The sequence below is a fragment of the Aplysia californica genome, unplaced genomic scaffold (genome assembly GCF_000002075.1).
Source record: "Aplysia californica isolate F4 #8 unplaced genomic scaffold, AplCal3.0 scaffold00132, whole genome shotgun sequence".
NCBI lineage: Eukaryota > Metazoa > Mollusca > Gastropoda > Aplysiida > Aplysiidae > Aplysia > Aplysia californica.
In genome coordinates this window covers 1,163,560-1,176,435 of record NW_004797402.1, presented here as the reverse complement: position 1 = coordinate 1,176,435, position 12,876 = coordinate 1,163,560, and the positions used below count along the sequence as shown (strand labels likewise).

General features: G+C 40.1%; 1 protein-coding gene across 2 annotated transcripts; it reads right to left on the bottom strand.

Moving 5' to 3' along the window:
• Nucleotides 1–4,755: 4,755 nt before the first annotated feature.
• On the bottom strand, nt 4,756–12,849 carry LOC101862867 (sex muscle abnormal protein 5). 2 transcript variants are annotated; one of them, XM_005096579.3, is made up of 5 exons: nt 12,509–12,844; nt 11,468–11,562; nt 9,773–9,916; nt 8,987–9,155; nt 4,756–6,723 (listed from the first exon to the last, which is right to left on the bottom strand). In XM_005096579.3, the coding sequence occupies exons 1-5, from the start codon at nt 12,584–12,586 to the stop codon at nt 6,556–6,558; spliced, it is 654 nt and encodes a 217-aa protein (XP_005096636.1). In that variant the 5' UTR covers nt 12,587–12,844; the 3' UTR covers nt 4,756–6,555. The 2 variants fall into 2 exon arrangements, with proteins under 2 accessions (XP_005096636.1, XP_035825156.1); XM_035969263.1 differs by lacking the exon at nt 4,756–6,723 and adding an exon at nt 6,849–6,896 and having other exon boundaries at nt 12,509–12,849.
• Between the last annotated feature and the right edge of the window lie 27 nt (nt 12,850–12,876).

Below are 12,876 nucleotides of genomic sequence, written 5' to 3'. Positions count from 1 at the left end.
CATTTCACCATTTTATTTTTTTTAAACCAAAAAGTCACGTACCATCCTCAAAAACACACTTATTGTTCACAGATGCTCAAATTGAGCACCATTTTAATTAAAAATACAACTATCTACTCTCCGTAAAAAGCTGTTTTTTCACTTTCCTTAGGGTATCTGTACGGATGTTGTGACATTCAATTGTGATTGCATCACGTCTCATTTCGTCAAGAGAGCGTGGACGGAGAGAAAAAACTTTTAGGAAGGTGCGTGACTTTTTGGACACCCTGTATAAGTATTTTTATGTAATTAGTAACGAGAGATGACGGTAAGCTACGGTTAACACATCTTGTAGGAATTTGAGCCACAAACATGGTCTCCGTGTACACAAAGTTACAAACTCACTCGATCCTGAAAGATGGGGATGGGGGATTGGGGGGGGGGGGGGGAGGTTGGAGAAAGAGGGGGCTTCATAAAGAAAGATGTGTAAGTGTAAGTATTATTTAAAAAAGAGAATAATAATTTTTTTTAAAATAGGGTAAAGCATCGTACAGAGCTGTGAGATATTCTCACTCGATTACACTCAATCTTTAAAAAAGTGGAAAAATGGTCTAAAAAGCCAGTATCAGTAGGGTAGGGGAAAAAATGGGGGTGGGGGGTTGGGTTTAACCCTATCCGTACGCCCTGGGGTCATTTTGTACCCCCGGGGTTGTATTCTTTACATTTTAGAACACTTCTAGTACGAAGATCTCTTTGAAACTTTCAGCATTTCTCAAAAAATCATTTTGACAGACTGCTATGCAAAGCGCACGGATCAGATTAACGAGTAAATTTCCTCTTTGGAAAGTGGTGGCACAAAGTTCCCCACGTCGTATGGATACCATAGTAAAACACAACGTACGGATAGGGTTAAAGAACAAGAGACATTCACTGTCCGAGGGAGATTATGGATACAAAAAACTGAGCAAACTAACAAGCAATATAACAAACTTTAAAAAGAAACAAATGCATTATCATGTTGATCGACAAAAAAACTCCAGAACAATAAACAGCTATCAGGCTTGAGCAGCCTTCAACATTTGACAAGCATGATGACGACGATGATGACAAAAAATGAGGTCATTGCAAAGGGGAGAGGGAGAGGGAGAGAGAGAGAGAGAGAGGGGGAGAGAGAGAGAGAGAGAGAGAGAGAGAGAGAGAGAGAGAGAGAGAGAGAGCATCTGACAATATTATGTTACAATTTACGGGCAGCATCGGTCAGAGTCTGCACCCATGAGGTATGGTCAGATTATATCATGAAGATACAGATGGGAAAATCCCCATTTCTCACTTGAACTACACAATTGTTACCGTCAAAGAAATAATAGCAATGAATTGAATATTCATTCTTAGATTGATGAATTGAATATTCAATAATTAGACGAATGAACTGAATTTTCATTTATGACTGTCTATACCAATGAATGAATTGCTTAGAGTAGACTATTAAACTGAACATTCATTTAGACTAATGAATTGAATAATCATTTAGACTAATGAATATATATATTCATTTCGACAAGTCTAGGTGCAGCAGCTTACACGGTGGGGTGGGGGGGGGGGGGGGGGAGACATGTCAGTTGAGAACGTCCACTTGCACAGATGAAGTAACTGATACTTTAGAGACACACTGCTATTCCTTGTTTTGACCCCCCCCCCCCCCACATCAACCTAGTAATAATATTAATTCATCATTATCATTATTATCAATCTTAAAAAATCACCACGTCCTCATGAAGTGACTTGCCATCTTTTTTTAACCACTCCACTGCCCAGCACTAAAACATCTGCTCTCTTCCACTTCAGATGTACCAAATTACAGGCTACAGGATCTCCACAAGGGCAAAAGCAAAGCAACTTCTTCTCCCCTGCCTTTACCACAGACAATACCCAATATTGCCGCAAAGAACAAATTTCAAAGATCTCTACCTTTTTTGACATGTCATCGGGTTGGAGGGCACGCGCTCAAAGGCTACTAAATCAACAACAACAACAGCAGCAACACCAACAACAAATCCTTTCACTGCCCCGCCTCCTCTGTAGTCTTACAAGAGCCAAAGACATTTCCAAGTGATGCAACGAAGCAGAGTTTAAAAAAAACAAACCCATCTATTTTTGGTTCAATTTGAAATTTGAAAATCTGTGCAAGTCACTGGAGATTATTACTGTGCATGCAAAAGCATTCAGCTCTCACTGCAAAGCTGCGCTGATGTGTGTGTGTGTGTGTGTGTGTGTGTGCGTGCGTGTGTGTGTATGTGTGATGGTGGTGGCGGTTGGGAATGGTGGTGGCGGTCGGGGGTGGTGGTGGGGGTGGGGGTGGGGGGACGTTAGCTATACAAAGTGGAATAAAACAAAATTATGAACAAACAAAATGCAGATGCTGCTCCTTGTTCAACTATAGATGCGGGTCTTTGTAAGTCTCAACAATATTATTATCATTATTATGCTGGTTCAGGGTCAAAAGACAGAGTCTCTTCACTTCCCTCTGTTTCACTACACTACACCGACAGGGTCGCTTGAGAACAATGTGGGTGGACAGGTCAACTTTAACAAAAAGACGTCCTAAAGTTCATTTAGTCCACGCCAATCAGGAAAAAAGACACTGGATGAGCACTAATGGTTTAGCAGACATCATGAGAGAAAAATACAACAACTCATCTTAAACCCCCCCTTCCCCCCCCTTCCCCCCCCCCCAGTAAACAATAAAACGATAAAACCTTATGTATGTACATGATGCTTGATTCTCATCTTTGAAAACAAAGAGAAAAAAAAATTGTAATCCTGCCATGTTTTGATCCCTGTTGAATTATGCTCTCGAACCATAAAAATCAATCATCAAAAGTGCAAAAGTTAAAGCCTAGTAATAACAGATGATAATGATACGAGGGGCCAATTTTACATCTTGAAAGGAAAGAAAACTCGAGGGGTAGGGGCGTCATACATCTTCATGTAAGGAGAAAGCAAACCTCGCAAAAAATCAAATTAAAATAAAGCAACAAGCAAACAAACCAGCATCAAAGTCATCATCTCACTGAGCAAAAGCAACACAGCAAATCGTGAACGGATCACGACACACATACGATAAGGCAGCTGGCCTCTGCCGGTTACTGCCATAATGAAACTTGACCATAATTAATGAACAGTGTGAACAGTGCTGGTCCCAGCTTTCGCCCGGGCGTATTACAGTTAAAAACTTGGCATAATGTACACGACTTTAAAAAGTACTATCAGCTGTAATGTTCGCTTTCTGAAACCCACCCCCCCCAGCTCCATTTGGTATTTCTACTGAACTCTTTTAGGCCATTATGTACCGCACCTCGGTTACGATATATATTCAAAATCCTGGGTCCGGAGAAAAGACATCAAACCAAGGTTTTACTGTACTTATTATCAGGGTGCTTCATGAGTGAGACCGGCGGGTGTGAGGAAAATGAAATGTCTTCATCGCTGCTTGGCATAAAGACAAACAGCTGCTCAGATGTACAATGCCCTTTACGTTTATGTTTCCGATCCAGCGGCCGTCTGAGTTCTAGCCCTCCGGCCTGAAAACAGCGTCCAAAACTTTGAAATTTTTCTTTTCATTGCAGTTTCTTCACCATCTGTGGCATCTGTTGCATGCGCTTGAGAAATATACGAAATCCAAATTTGAATGCTAAAATTAGAAGTAAAAAAAGATACGTAATGGTACGAGATCTATGGCACTCGCAAAACTTCATAAGGTCATATGATGCGGGCAGTACTGCATACAGACGTGTCTCAAAGGCCGCTAAAAGTGACTTGCGTCTGTGTGCAATACTGCGCGCGATGAGTTCAAAAGACACACATTGCTGGCCCAGTTGTTAAAAGAATGCAACAGTTTTCTCTCTCCTTACTTTAAAATATTGCTTTTTGGGCTTAGAACAGTTGAACAGCTTGCCAAAGACAAATAGCCTGTATATGAAACGTCAAGCCTGCTGACAAAATGAGTTACTTCTCGGATTCAAGCCTTAAGGAAATAGATACATCACGTTTATAGGTGAAGTTTTTACAATTTATAAGTACGAAATAATAAAAGATGGGTTAAAGTAAAAAAAAAATGTCATCAATAGAAAATCTACAAATCTGACCCGCATGTTGATTTTTGGCCAATATCTGTGTTTGAGGATTGTCAGAAGTAACTCATTTTGTCAGCTGCGCGCCTCACAAAGGGTGACAAAAAGGTCGAGGGCTTGTCCTGTACACAGGGGAGGGAAAAAAAGATCAAACGCTCAATCCAATAAGCAAGAAAGAGAAAAAATGAACCAACATGACGACAACTGAAATGTGACCAGCCGAGCATGGTCGGACACAAAACTTGAACCTGGTCACAGCAGGATTCAAACTCTGAAGCCAGAAAATATAAAGATCATGGTGCCTCTCGCGCCAGGAATCACAAAACTTGAACCTCGTCACAGGAGGATTCAAACTCCGAAGCCAGAAAATATAATGATCATGGTGCCTCTCGCGCCAGGAATCACAAAACTTGAACCTGGTCAGAGCAGGATTCAAACTCCGAAGCCAGAAAATATAAAGATCATGGTGCCTCTCGCGCCAGGAATCACAAAACTTGAACCTTGTCACAGCAGGATTCAAACTCCGAAGCCAGAAAATACAATGATCATGGTGCCAGGAATCAAACTCCAAAGCCAGAAGCCTGAACTGAACGTGATAAGTCCTACACCTCCTGTGACGCACAAAAATTGTACTTTGTTTTCTTTCTTTCTTTTTTTTTTTTGCGCATCATATTCTACTGATGTCGAATCCGCGCAAAGGTCACATGCACCACTATGAACAGGGACAAAAACTTTTTTTCTCGTATCTCTTGGTAGAGACGTAGACCAAGCTAGGGTGACACGAACACAATCTACTGTCACTTCTTACAGCCACAAGACAGCTTCTTCTCACAAATAATCCCATTATTAAAAAAATATAAAAAAAAGAAAATGAAATTTTTGCTCCTTGATCATTCTGCTCAGATATAATACACAAAAGAAAACGAGAGAGCAATGCAAATTTTATACAGATTTTTTCGAGAAATGTACACAGACTTTCTTTCTCTCCGGTGGGAATGAGGGCTGTACTGCTTCAACATTTCTCAAGTCAACAAGAGAATGGAGTTTAAAAAAAAAAGAGAGAGAGAGAGAAAGAAAGAGAGAGAGGGAGAGAGAATTAATCTCACTATACGCTCCCTCCAAAGCATATATAATACTTCAACAGTATCGAATAAGGGAGCAAAATCTAACTGGATTGTTTCCCCTCTACAGGACTTCACAAGACACACGATTCATTATAAACATATTTCACAGTACTTAACTTCTGATTGAAGTTTTAAAAAAATAAGTAAAAGTACATACATACATCTCACCACCCACTTCCAACACAGCAGGCAGATTTCTTTCATCATCATAAGGGAGCGAAATTAAATGGATTGCTTCACCTCTAGAGACTTCACAATACACGTAAAAACACATTTCACTTTGCCTTATCGCTCAAACTTCGGAAGGAAGTAAAAAAAATTACAGCTCACCAAACACTCCCCACACAGCTGATTAAGATATTCTTTTTTCAACAGTATCGAACACAGAGCAAAAACTGGCTGGTTTGCATCACGTCTAGATATTTCCTAAAACGCAGAAATGTATTTCACGTCACACACACATATATGTTATATATATATACCCTATCGCTTCAACTTCCGAAGCATCCAGAGTTTGAGGAACAATACTTTTACAAAAACAAAAACACAGAAAAAAACCCAACCCCCCCCCCCCCCCCCCAAAAATAAAAAATCAGTTGGAGCATTTCACACAAACAAAAGATTACTTGATCATTATACAATCTAGATGAGGTGATATTTGAGTCAGTCAGAAAAAAAAAACTTCACACTCCTAACACTTTCCCACTCCTGTACAAATCTTCAGAGGAAAGGAGAGTAAAAAAACCCCAAAACAACTAAAAAAACCCAACCCAACAGATTCTGAGATAGAATCTGGCAACAAAAGCAAAGTCTCTACTACAAAGGTAAGAAAAAGATAATAACTTGATAATGTTGATAATTTTATATTACAAAAATAGTGATGATAATCATCAAAATAACAACAATAGTACTTATATCGACACCAATAATAAGTTTGAGCTTTCAACTTTTTCCAACTGTGCTCAAGACTTATCATAGAGGCATAACGAGTAAATGCAATGCAAGCCATAACAAACTGATTTAATTAAAGCCTAAAAAAAAAATGATTGAATTCAAGCTTCTCTCCAATTTGATTGATTAAAACAAGAAAACTCATGACATTAACTGGCTCAAAGATTAGCACCAGCATACAGCTTGAACATTTACATGGCAAAATATGCCTACAGACGATGTAATATACCTTTAGCATCCCTTTTAAATATTATTCGATTAAAAAAATAAAATAAAAATAATCCCATGACCTAAAAAAACGATGACGGAAGAAGCTAAGTTAACAAAACATCTCATGATGTAAAAAAAACAATGAGGGGGAAAAAACTAAGTTATTGTGCCTCTTTCACGTAAGTTTTCGGGAAGAATCCACATCTGCCGTCTATCTCCCCCTCCCACCAGTTCTCGTCAGACTTGGCGATCAGACGGATCAGGTCGCCTTTCTTCAGTTCCAACTCCTCTTGATTGGCTGGGGCAAAGTCGTACATGGCTTTGAAAAACTGAAATACAAATTTAAAGAACAAAAAACGTTCAGGGGAGGGGAAAAATTAACTGCTTATGTGTGGATTTTATTGGAAAGGGTTGATTATAGGTACCAAAAATGTCAGCTTTCAGTTGCCAAGGACTCTCAAGCCTTAAGTCACCAAATATTTCCGTATATGGCTTTGAAAAACTGAAATACAAAATTAAAAAAAAAAAAGTTCAGGGGAGGGGAAAAATTAACTGCTTAGTAAATTTGTTTTTATTAGTATATGGTGGTTGCTTGTAAGGACAGGCGGGTTAACCCAGATTTTCGGGGGGGGGAAATCTCGACCTAAACCAAAAGTGGGCATCGCCCTAACTATAGAAGAAGTTTGGTTTCATTGGTGTGTATATTTATTTGGTTATAGAGAAAACTCTCCTTGTATTTTAAAGAAATTGAACAAGGGTCCAAAAACTTTACCTCCGATTTACTCAAAACAGCATTTTCTGGGAAAGCCCACTTGTGCTTAAAGGCAACCATACATGAGTAAAGAGACAACAGACAGACCAAAAAAATGCACTGAATGGAGACCAAGAGCTATAAAAAAGATCAGTTTTTTTGTTTTAGTAAAGTTTTTAGTAACAGCGCTCACAATTGCATGAGGTCATATAAGCGCCAAGTGGTGGATGTCAACAGAGAAATCTTTACAGGAAATCAGACTTACTCTGGTCACCTCTTTAGCTTCAACAGCACAAAGTCTGCTTCGATTATCAAGGCACCCCGAAAATAGCAGTTCACAAGAGTGTGACAAACATACAAAAGAAGTAGAAGAAAAATGACGATAGTAAGGATTAGGAAAACAAAAGAAGCAGTTCCCTGTTGCAGTTCAGGCACAGTTATGAGCATGACATTGATGAATCAACCCATCTACAATTCTACTGTGCATTAGAACAGGTTTTAATGTCCCCCCTTTGGGAATGGCCAAAAGACACTTGAACTTCAGTCAGTGGCACCGCCCTAGGGGGTGGAAAAACCAGACCCTAAACCGCAAGATGAAATCAGAGCAGACAGGACATAGAAAACACCTGACAAAACAGAGTGGAGGTTATTGCCTTGTTTTAGTAAGAGTTTTACTGCACTTGCGACACAATAAGGTCACATAAGTGCCGAAGAATAGATGTGTTACAAGAGAGAAGCATACACAAAAAGAAGGAGGGGAGATAGGATGGATGATAGACGTTTGATAGGAAAGAAGGAACAAACCACACTAGAGCACTCGCCAACCACCCAAGTTGGAGGAATGCATCCTGCAGTGGACAAACAATGCCAAGAAAGAAAGAAGAATGAGTAAAGAAAAGCACAATAACCAGTGAGGAAAAGGCCGCAAATATTTAGTGACTTAAGGCTTGAGTGTCCTTGGCAACTGAACACATAAATGTATTTTTAAATGGACATAAAATGAGTCAAGCCAAAAAACCCCCCCAAAATTCAATAAACTTTGCCAAACTGGCAGGAAAATGGCGGTATCTTTGATTTCATAAGTTTGACAAGCATCAGATTTCACCACAATGTCTCACATGCTGCAGCCTTATTTCAAAGAACTTGTGAGGGCATCAGAGCTGATGTCGGCAGTCAACCATTAACCATTATTTTCACTCCCGTGGAGCGCAAAAGATTGAAAACACAAAAAGATTTCTACACGATCAGGAACTTAAACAAATGCACTGCCACTGCCAGTGAATAATGCAAATAGGAAAGGGTAAACCGCTTCACTGCTGCTCGGCGTACAATGTACGTCCATAAATTGGGCGACGTACAGTGTACGCCCGGCAATATCGCTGTTTTCTTTCGTTTCCTAATCAGCTGGTAATTGCAATTCAGCATCGAGAGTGGGCTCCCCAGAAAGCTCTTTTCTTCCCGAGTTAGAGAAGTTTTAGTTTGCCCTAGTTAGACCAATAATGACGGAAATAGCGTGAATTACAGTGTCACTGATCAGTCACTCTGTCTCTTCACAGTTCTAACGTCTCACTCTAGCTCCGAGCTACGGCTGATCACTCGCGACGTATGCTCTCAGCGTATCAAGCTATCGAAGAAATTTTTGCTGATGATGATAGCGCTTCATTCATTTCCCTTCAGAATATTGACATTGTTATGTATTTGATTCACTACCACAGAGTAAATAGCACTCTAAAAGGTTCATCCGTTTGAGTGCTATTCCTGGAAACAAGGTCAGCATAGGGCGGGAAGTATAGGTCAGCAGTGAAGGGGTTAAGATGGAGTAGAATTTTATGGTAACTTACCTCCCGCTTCATGTCCTTTAGATGCATTATCCTCCTGGGATCACCAGAAACATTTTCAGTGCGATATCGTTCCACCAATTGGTTGATGGAGAAAGAAGAAGTGGTCCAAATGTAAAATTTGTTGTTCGCGTCCCTGAGAATTTTGAAGTGCTGTACTGACTCCTCGTGCCTGTGTTGAAGAGTTTTTGTTTGTTTTAGTAAGTGTTTTACGGCACTTGCAACGCAAGGTCATATAAGTGACTAAGATTAGAGGTGTTACAAGAGAGTAACAGACACAAAAAAGAAGGAGAGATAAGGACGACAGATGTTTTTAAAAATTTTTTTTATAGTAGACGGTTTTACGGCGCTCGCAACTGCATAAGGTCATATGAGTGCCAAGGGGTGGGTGTCAACAGAGAAGTCTTTACAGGGAATCAGACTTAGACTGCTCACCTCTCAAGCTTCAACAGCAAAAGGTCTACTTCGACTATCAAGGCACCTCAAAATAGCAGGTCACAAGGGAGTGACAAACATACAAAAGAAGTAGAGAAAAATGATAATAGTAAGGATCAGGAAAGAAAAAGCAGCAGTTCCCTGTTGTAGATAAGGCACAGTTATGAACGTGACATGAATCAGCCCATTAACAATTCTACTATGCTTGAACGAGATATATCCCCCCTTTGGGAATGGCCTAAAGACACTTCAGTCAGTGGCACTGCCCCGGGGGGTACAGATGTTGGATAGGAAAGAAGGAGCAAACCACACCAGAGCACCCACCAACCACCCACGAGCCATTTCCATACTCACTTCACGGATAAAGAAAACCCATTTGAATCTGTTTCTGCTTTGCGGACAACAAAGTTGCCGTCCTCGTGAATGAAGGAACCAACGCAGTTTTTCTTGAGCAGCATCGCTTCGGCATCTGCCCGAGTCATTGGGTTCTGGAACCATCTGTAGGTAGAGGAATGAGTTTGCTTGACATTTGAGAAAAGAGAACCACATTGATACAACATGCTTGGAATTGGATGGGGTGCCTGCAGAAGTTCAAGACTTAGTGGGAGGAGCAGGAGGCTATGGAATCAAACATTGCTTGGAACCGTCAGCATCTACACACTTCGAGATGTGCTTTTTCAGGGGACGGAGCGCTTATGGAGATGTCCCTTGTGCAGTGATGTCGGTCCTTCACACAAGTAACACAAGTATTTACAACAGTGGTTATTTATTTCCTGGCAAAAAGTAAGGAGAGAGGAAGGCAAAGAAGGAAAGAGGAGGACAACATCACAGAGCGGACAGGGAAGACGAAGGGTGACAATCTGAGGAAAGCAGAGGACAGAGAGAAATGTCGAGAGCTGGTTGTCAGAGGCAGTGGTGCCCCCACAGTTGCCCCAATCACGGGACAGAAGAAAAAAAAAAAGTAAGACAGATGGACAGAAACAGCAGTGGGCCAGTACAGAAGTAACACCTACCGCGGGCTACCTCCAACTACCCACATGGATGAAATGAGGATTTTGCACGAATTTAAAACCTCATATCAACAAGAGAATCAACATGATCACATTAATTTCTTTGATAAGGGTCATTTGTCAAAAATGGTTGAAAGCGCGTGTTGCTACTGATTCCATTTCGGGAGAATGTTGCCATCTGGCAAATTTACGTCTTAATTGGATGCTCTAAACTTAAAATATTAGTAGTAATAGTAGTACATTTCATGTCGCAAACTTCTCTTTCAAGCACTAAAATTTGACTTGTTAACACAGAAAGGTCTTGTGATGAAGACATCGTCCCCCCCCCCCCCCCCCCCCCCCGAAAAAAAATATAAAAAATCCGGAGACTTTTGCTGTGTAACTGATCTCACACAAACAAAGCAGCTTGCTGTTCCGATGACCTAGTGGTCCTCGTCTTTCAACAAGATGTGCCCACAAGTTGTACAAGGTTTATTTTTCATACACAGTTGAAATTTGAAATTGTCCAAGAAAATTGTCGAGGAGAAAGGGGTCGTCTTAGACAGATGGATGTCTTTGACAGTGTTATAATATTTCTAAAAACTGAATGGAGAAAATAAGTGGCTGTTTGCACAGGTAACTGCCTTTGACAGGTGGCCTTTTGCACAGAGACTGCCTTTGACAGGTGGCCGTTAGAGTGAGCAGCTTTGATTGTATACTGGTGAAAAGCTGAAGTGACTTGGCCTAAAACAATTTAATAATAATGTTGATAATTATTACAGAGCCAATACTCCCATCTGAACACAGATCTAGAGGTGCTTTACATTATATAGATTCTAGTACGTACGAATTAATATTGAATAATACTTTACTTTACATACTGTCAAAAATTAATCTTTGCTCATATGCACACACAAAAGAAATCACACACACACTCACAAATACACACACCATCCACACACAAACACACACATGGTACACTGTCTAATGTAAAAGAGAAAAAATGAGCTCTAAATTATGGTTTCTAGGGTAACATTTGAGAATTTTTATTTCAACTCACTCATTAGGTTCCATTTTGATATATGCAGCAGGAATAAAACCCGAATTTGGCCCCAACACTGCTTTGTACCAGCCATCTTCCTCCATATTCACAACCTGAAGAGAAGAGAGAAAAATAAAACACAAACTTCATTGACCAGTTTCTTTTTGCCATATTATATATATATATCATTTCCAAAATGAAAAGGCCAGCTGTACCTTAGCCTGCCAGTCTAGCCATACTTATGACCTATTGACCTAAACCTGTTGAGAACGCATGTCAGTAGGGCACCTTTTGGTTTCTTCTCAAACAAAAATACTTTAGGAGCTGCATTCTAAAATTTTATTTACAGTTCAGTATTTTTTTTTACACGTCAAACAAGATGGCTATTACTATAAATATCGGCCAAAGGCGTTTAGTTGTCCTTCTCTGGCTATCCGCTTCAATAACTACATCATAAGACATGAAGATTTGATTAATTGGAATTTCTCAGAATGAGAAGAGAATACATTGGATTAGATTAGAAGCTTGTTCTTTTTATTTTAATGGCATTGACCTGAAAAACACACATATTAGGCCTGTTCTTCTCAGCCATTTAGAGTAGAGAGAGAGAGAGAGCACTCTTGTCCATAAAAAACTATAACATTATTTTGAGTTTGAGCACCAGACGCACAAAACCAGCACAACCTCTGTCTCTATGTGCTAAGTGTACAGTACAGAATTATTAGATTATCTAGCAACTGACCCAAAATCTGAGCTCTGAAGCACAAGTGTTTCAGGCTCAGGGACACGCGTCTCAAAGGGTTAAGACCATTTAAGTGGTTAAGACTTAAAATCTAATCTCCAGTTAGTGGAAAGGAGTGGCTATAATATTATCTTTGTCTTATCAAACTTGAAGTAGAGATCTAGACCAGGAAGTTGTTCCACATCTGGATGTATACTTTAACTCAACATTCACAGAAACAGTAAAATTGATAATTCAGTGACTTTATATACTTGGCAGAACATTAAGATTAAAACAAGCTGCTAAGAGCTATTATAAACAGAACATTGTACACTTACACAGAGTCGGTCTCCTCTCCGAAAGCTCATCTCATCAGGCTGATTTGCGGTGAAGTCCCATAGAGCTACCGCTTCCATGATTCGTTCGTAGTTTGTAAGCCGTGTACCAAACCTTTGACTGGAGTATTCGTACCCAGTAAAAATAGCTGTATTCAGCCGATTAATTTGAGTATCTCAGCAGTTGTGAAAAATCGCGCATCGACGAACACAAAAGCAATAATGTGTCTCATAACAAGTTTGTCTACGCAGTTTCTACGCGTTCCTCTCCCCTTTCGTGTTGTCTTCCTGTTACACTCTGCTGTTACACGACTGTACCAGTACGCCGGAAAGGCCCACGGTGCTTACTTCCGTTTTTCATCACGATTACA

Excerpts from the sequence above, each read along its gene's own strand:
- LOC101862867 (XM_005096579.3), bottom strand. The coding sequence starts at position 12,586 with ATGGAAGCGGTAGCTCTATGGGACTTCACCGCAAATCAGCCTGATGAG. Across the intron at positions 11,563-12,508 it reads GGAGAGGAGACCGACTCTGT|GTTGTGAATATGGAGGAAGA; the intron begins GTAAGTGTACAA and ends TCTTCTCTTCAG. Across the intron at positions 9,917-11,467 it reads ATCAAAATGGAACCTAATGA|ATGGTTCCAGAACCCAATGA; the intron begins GTGAGTTGAAAT and ends CTCTACCTACAG.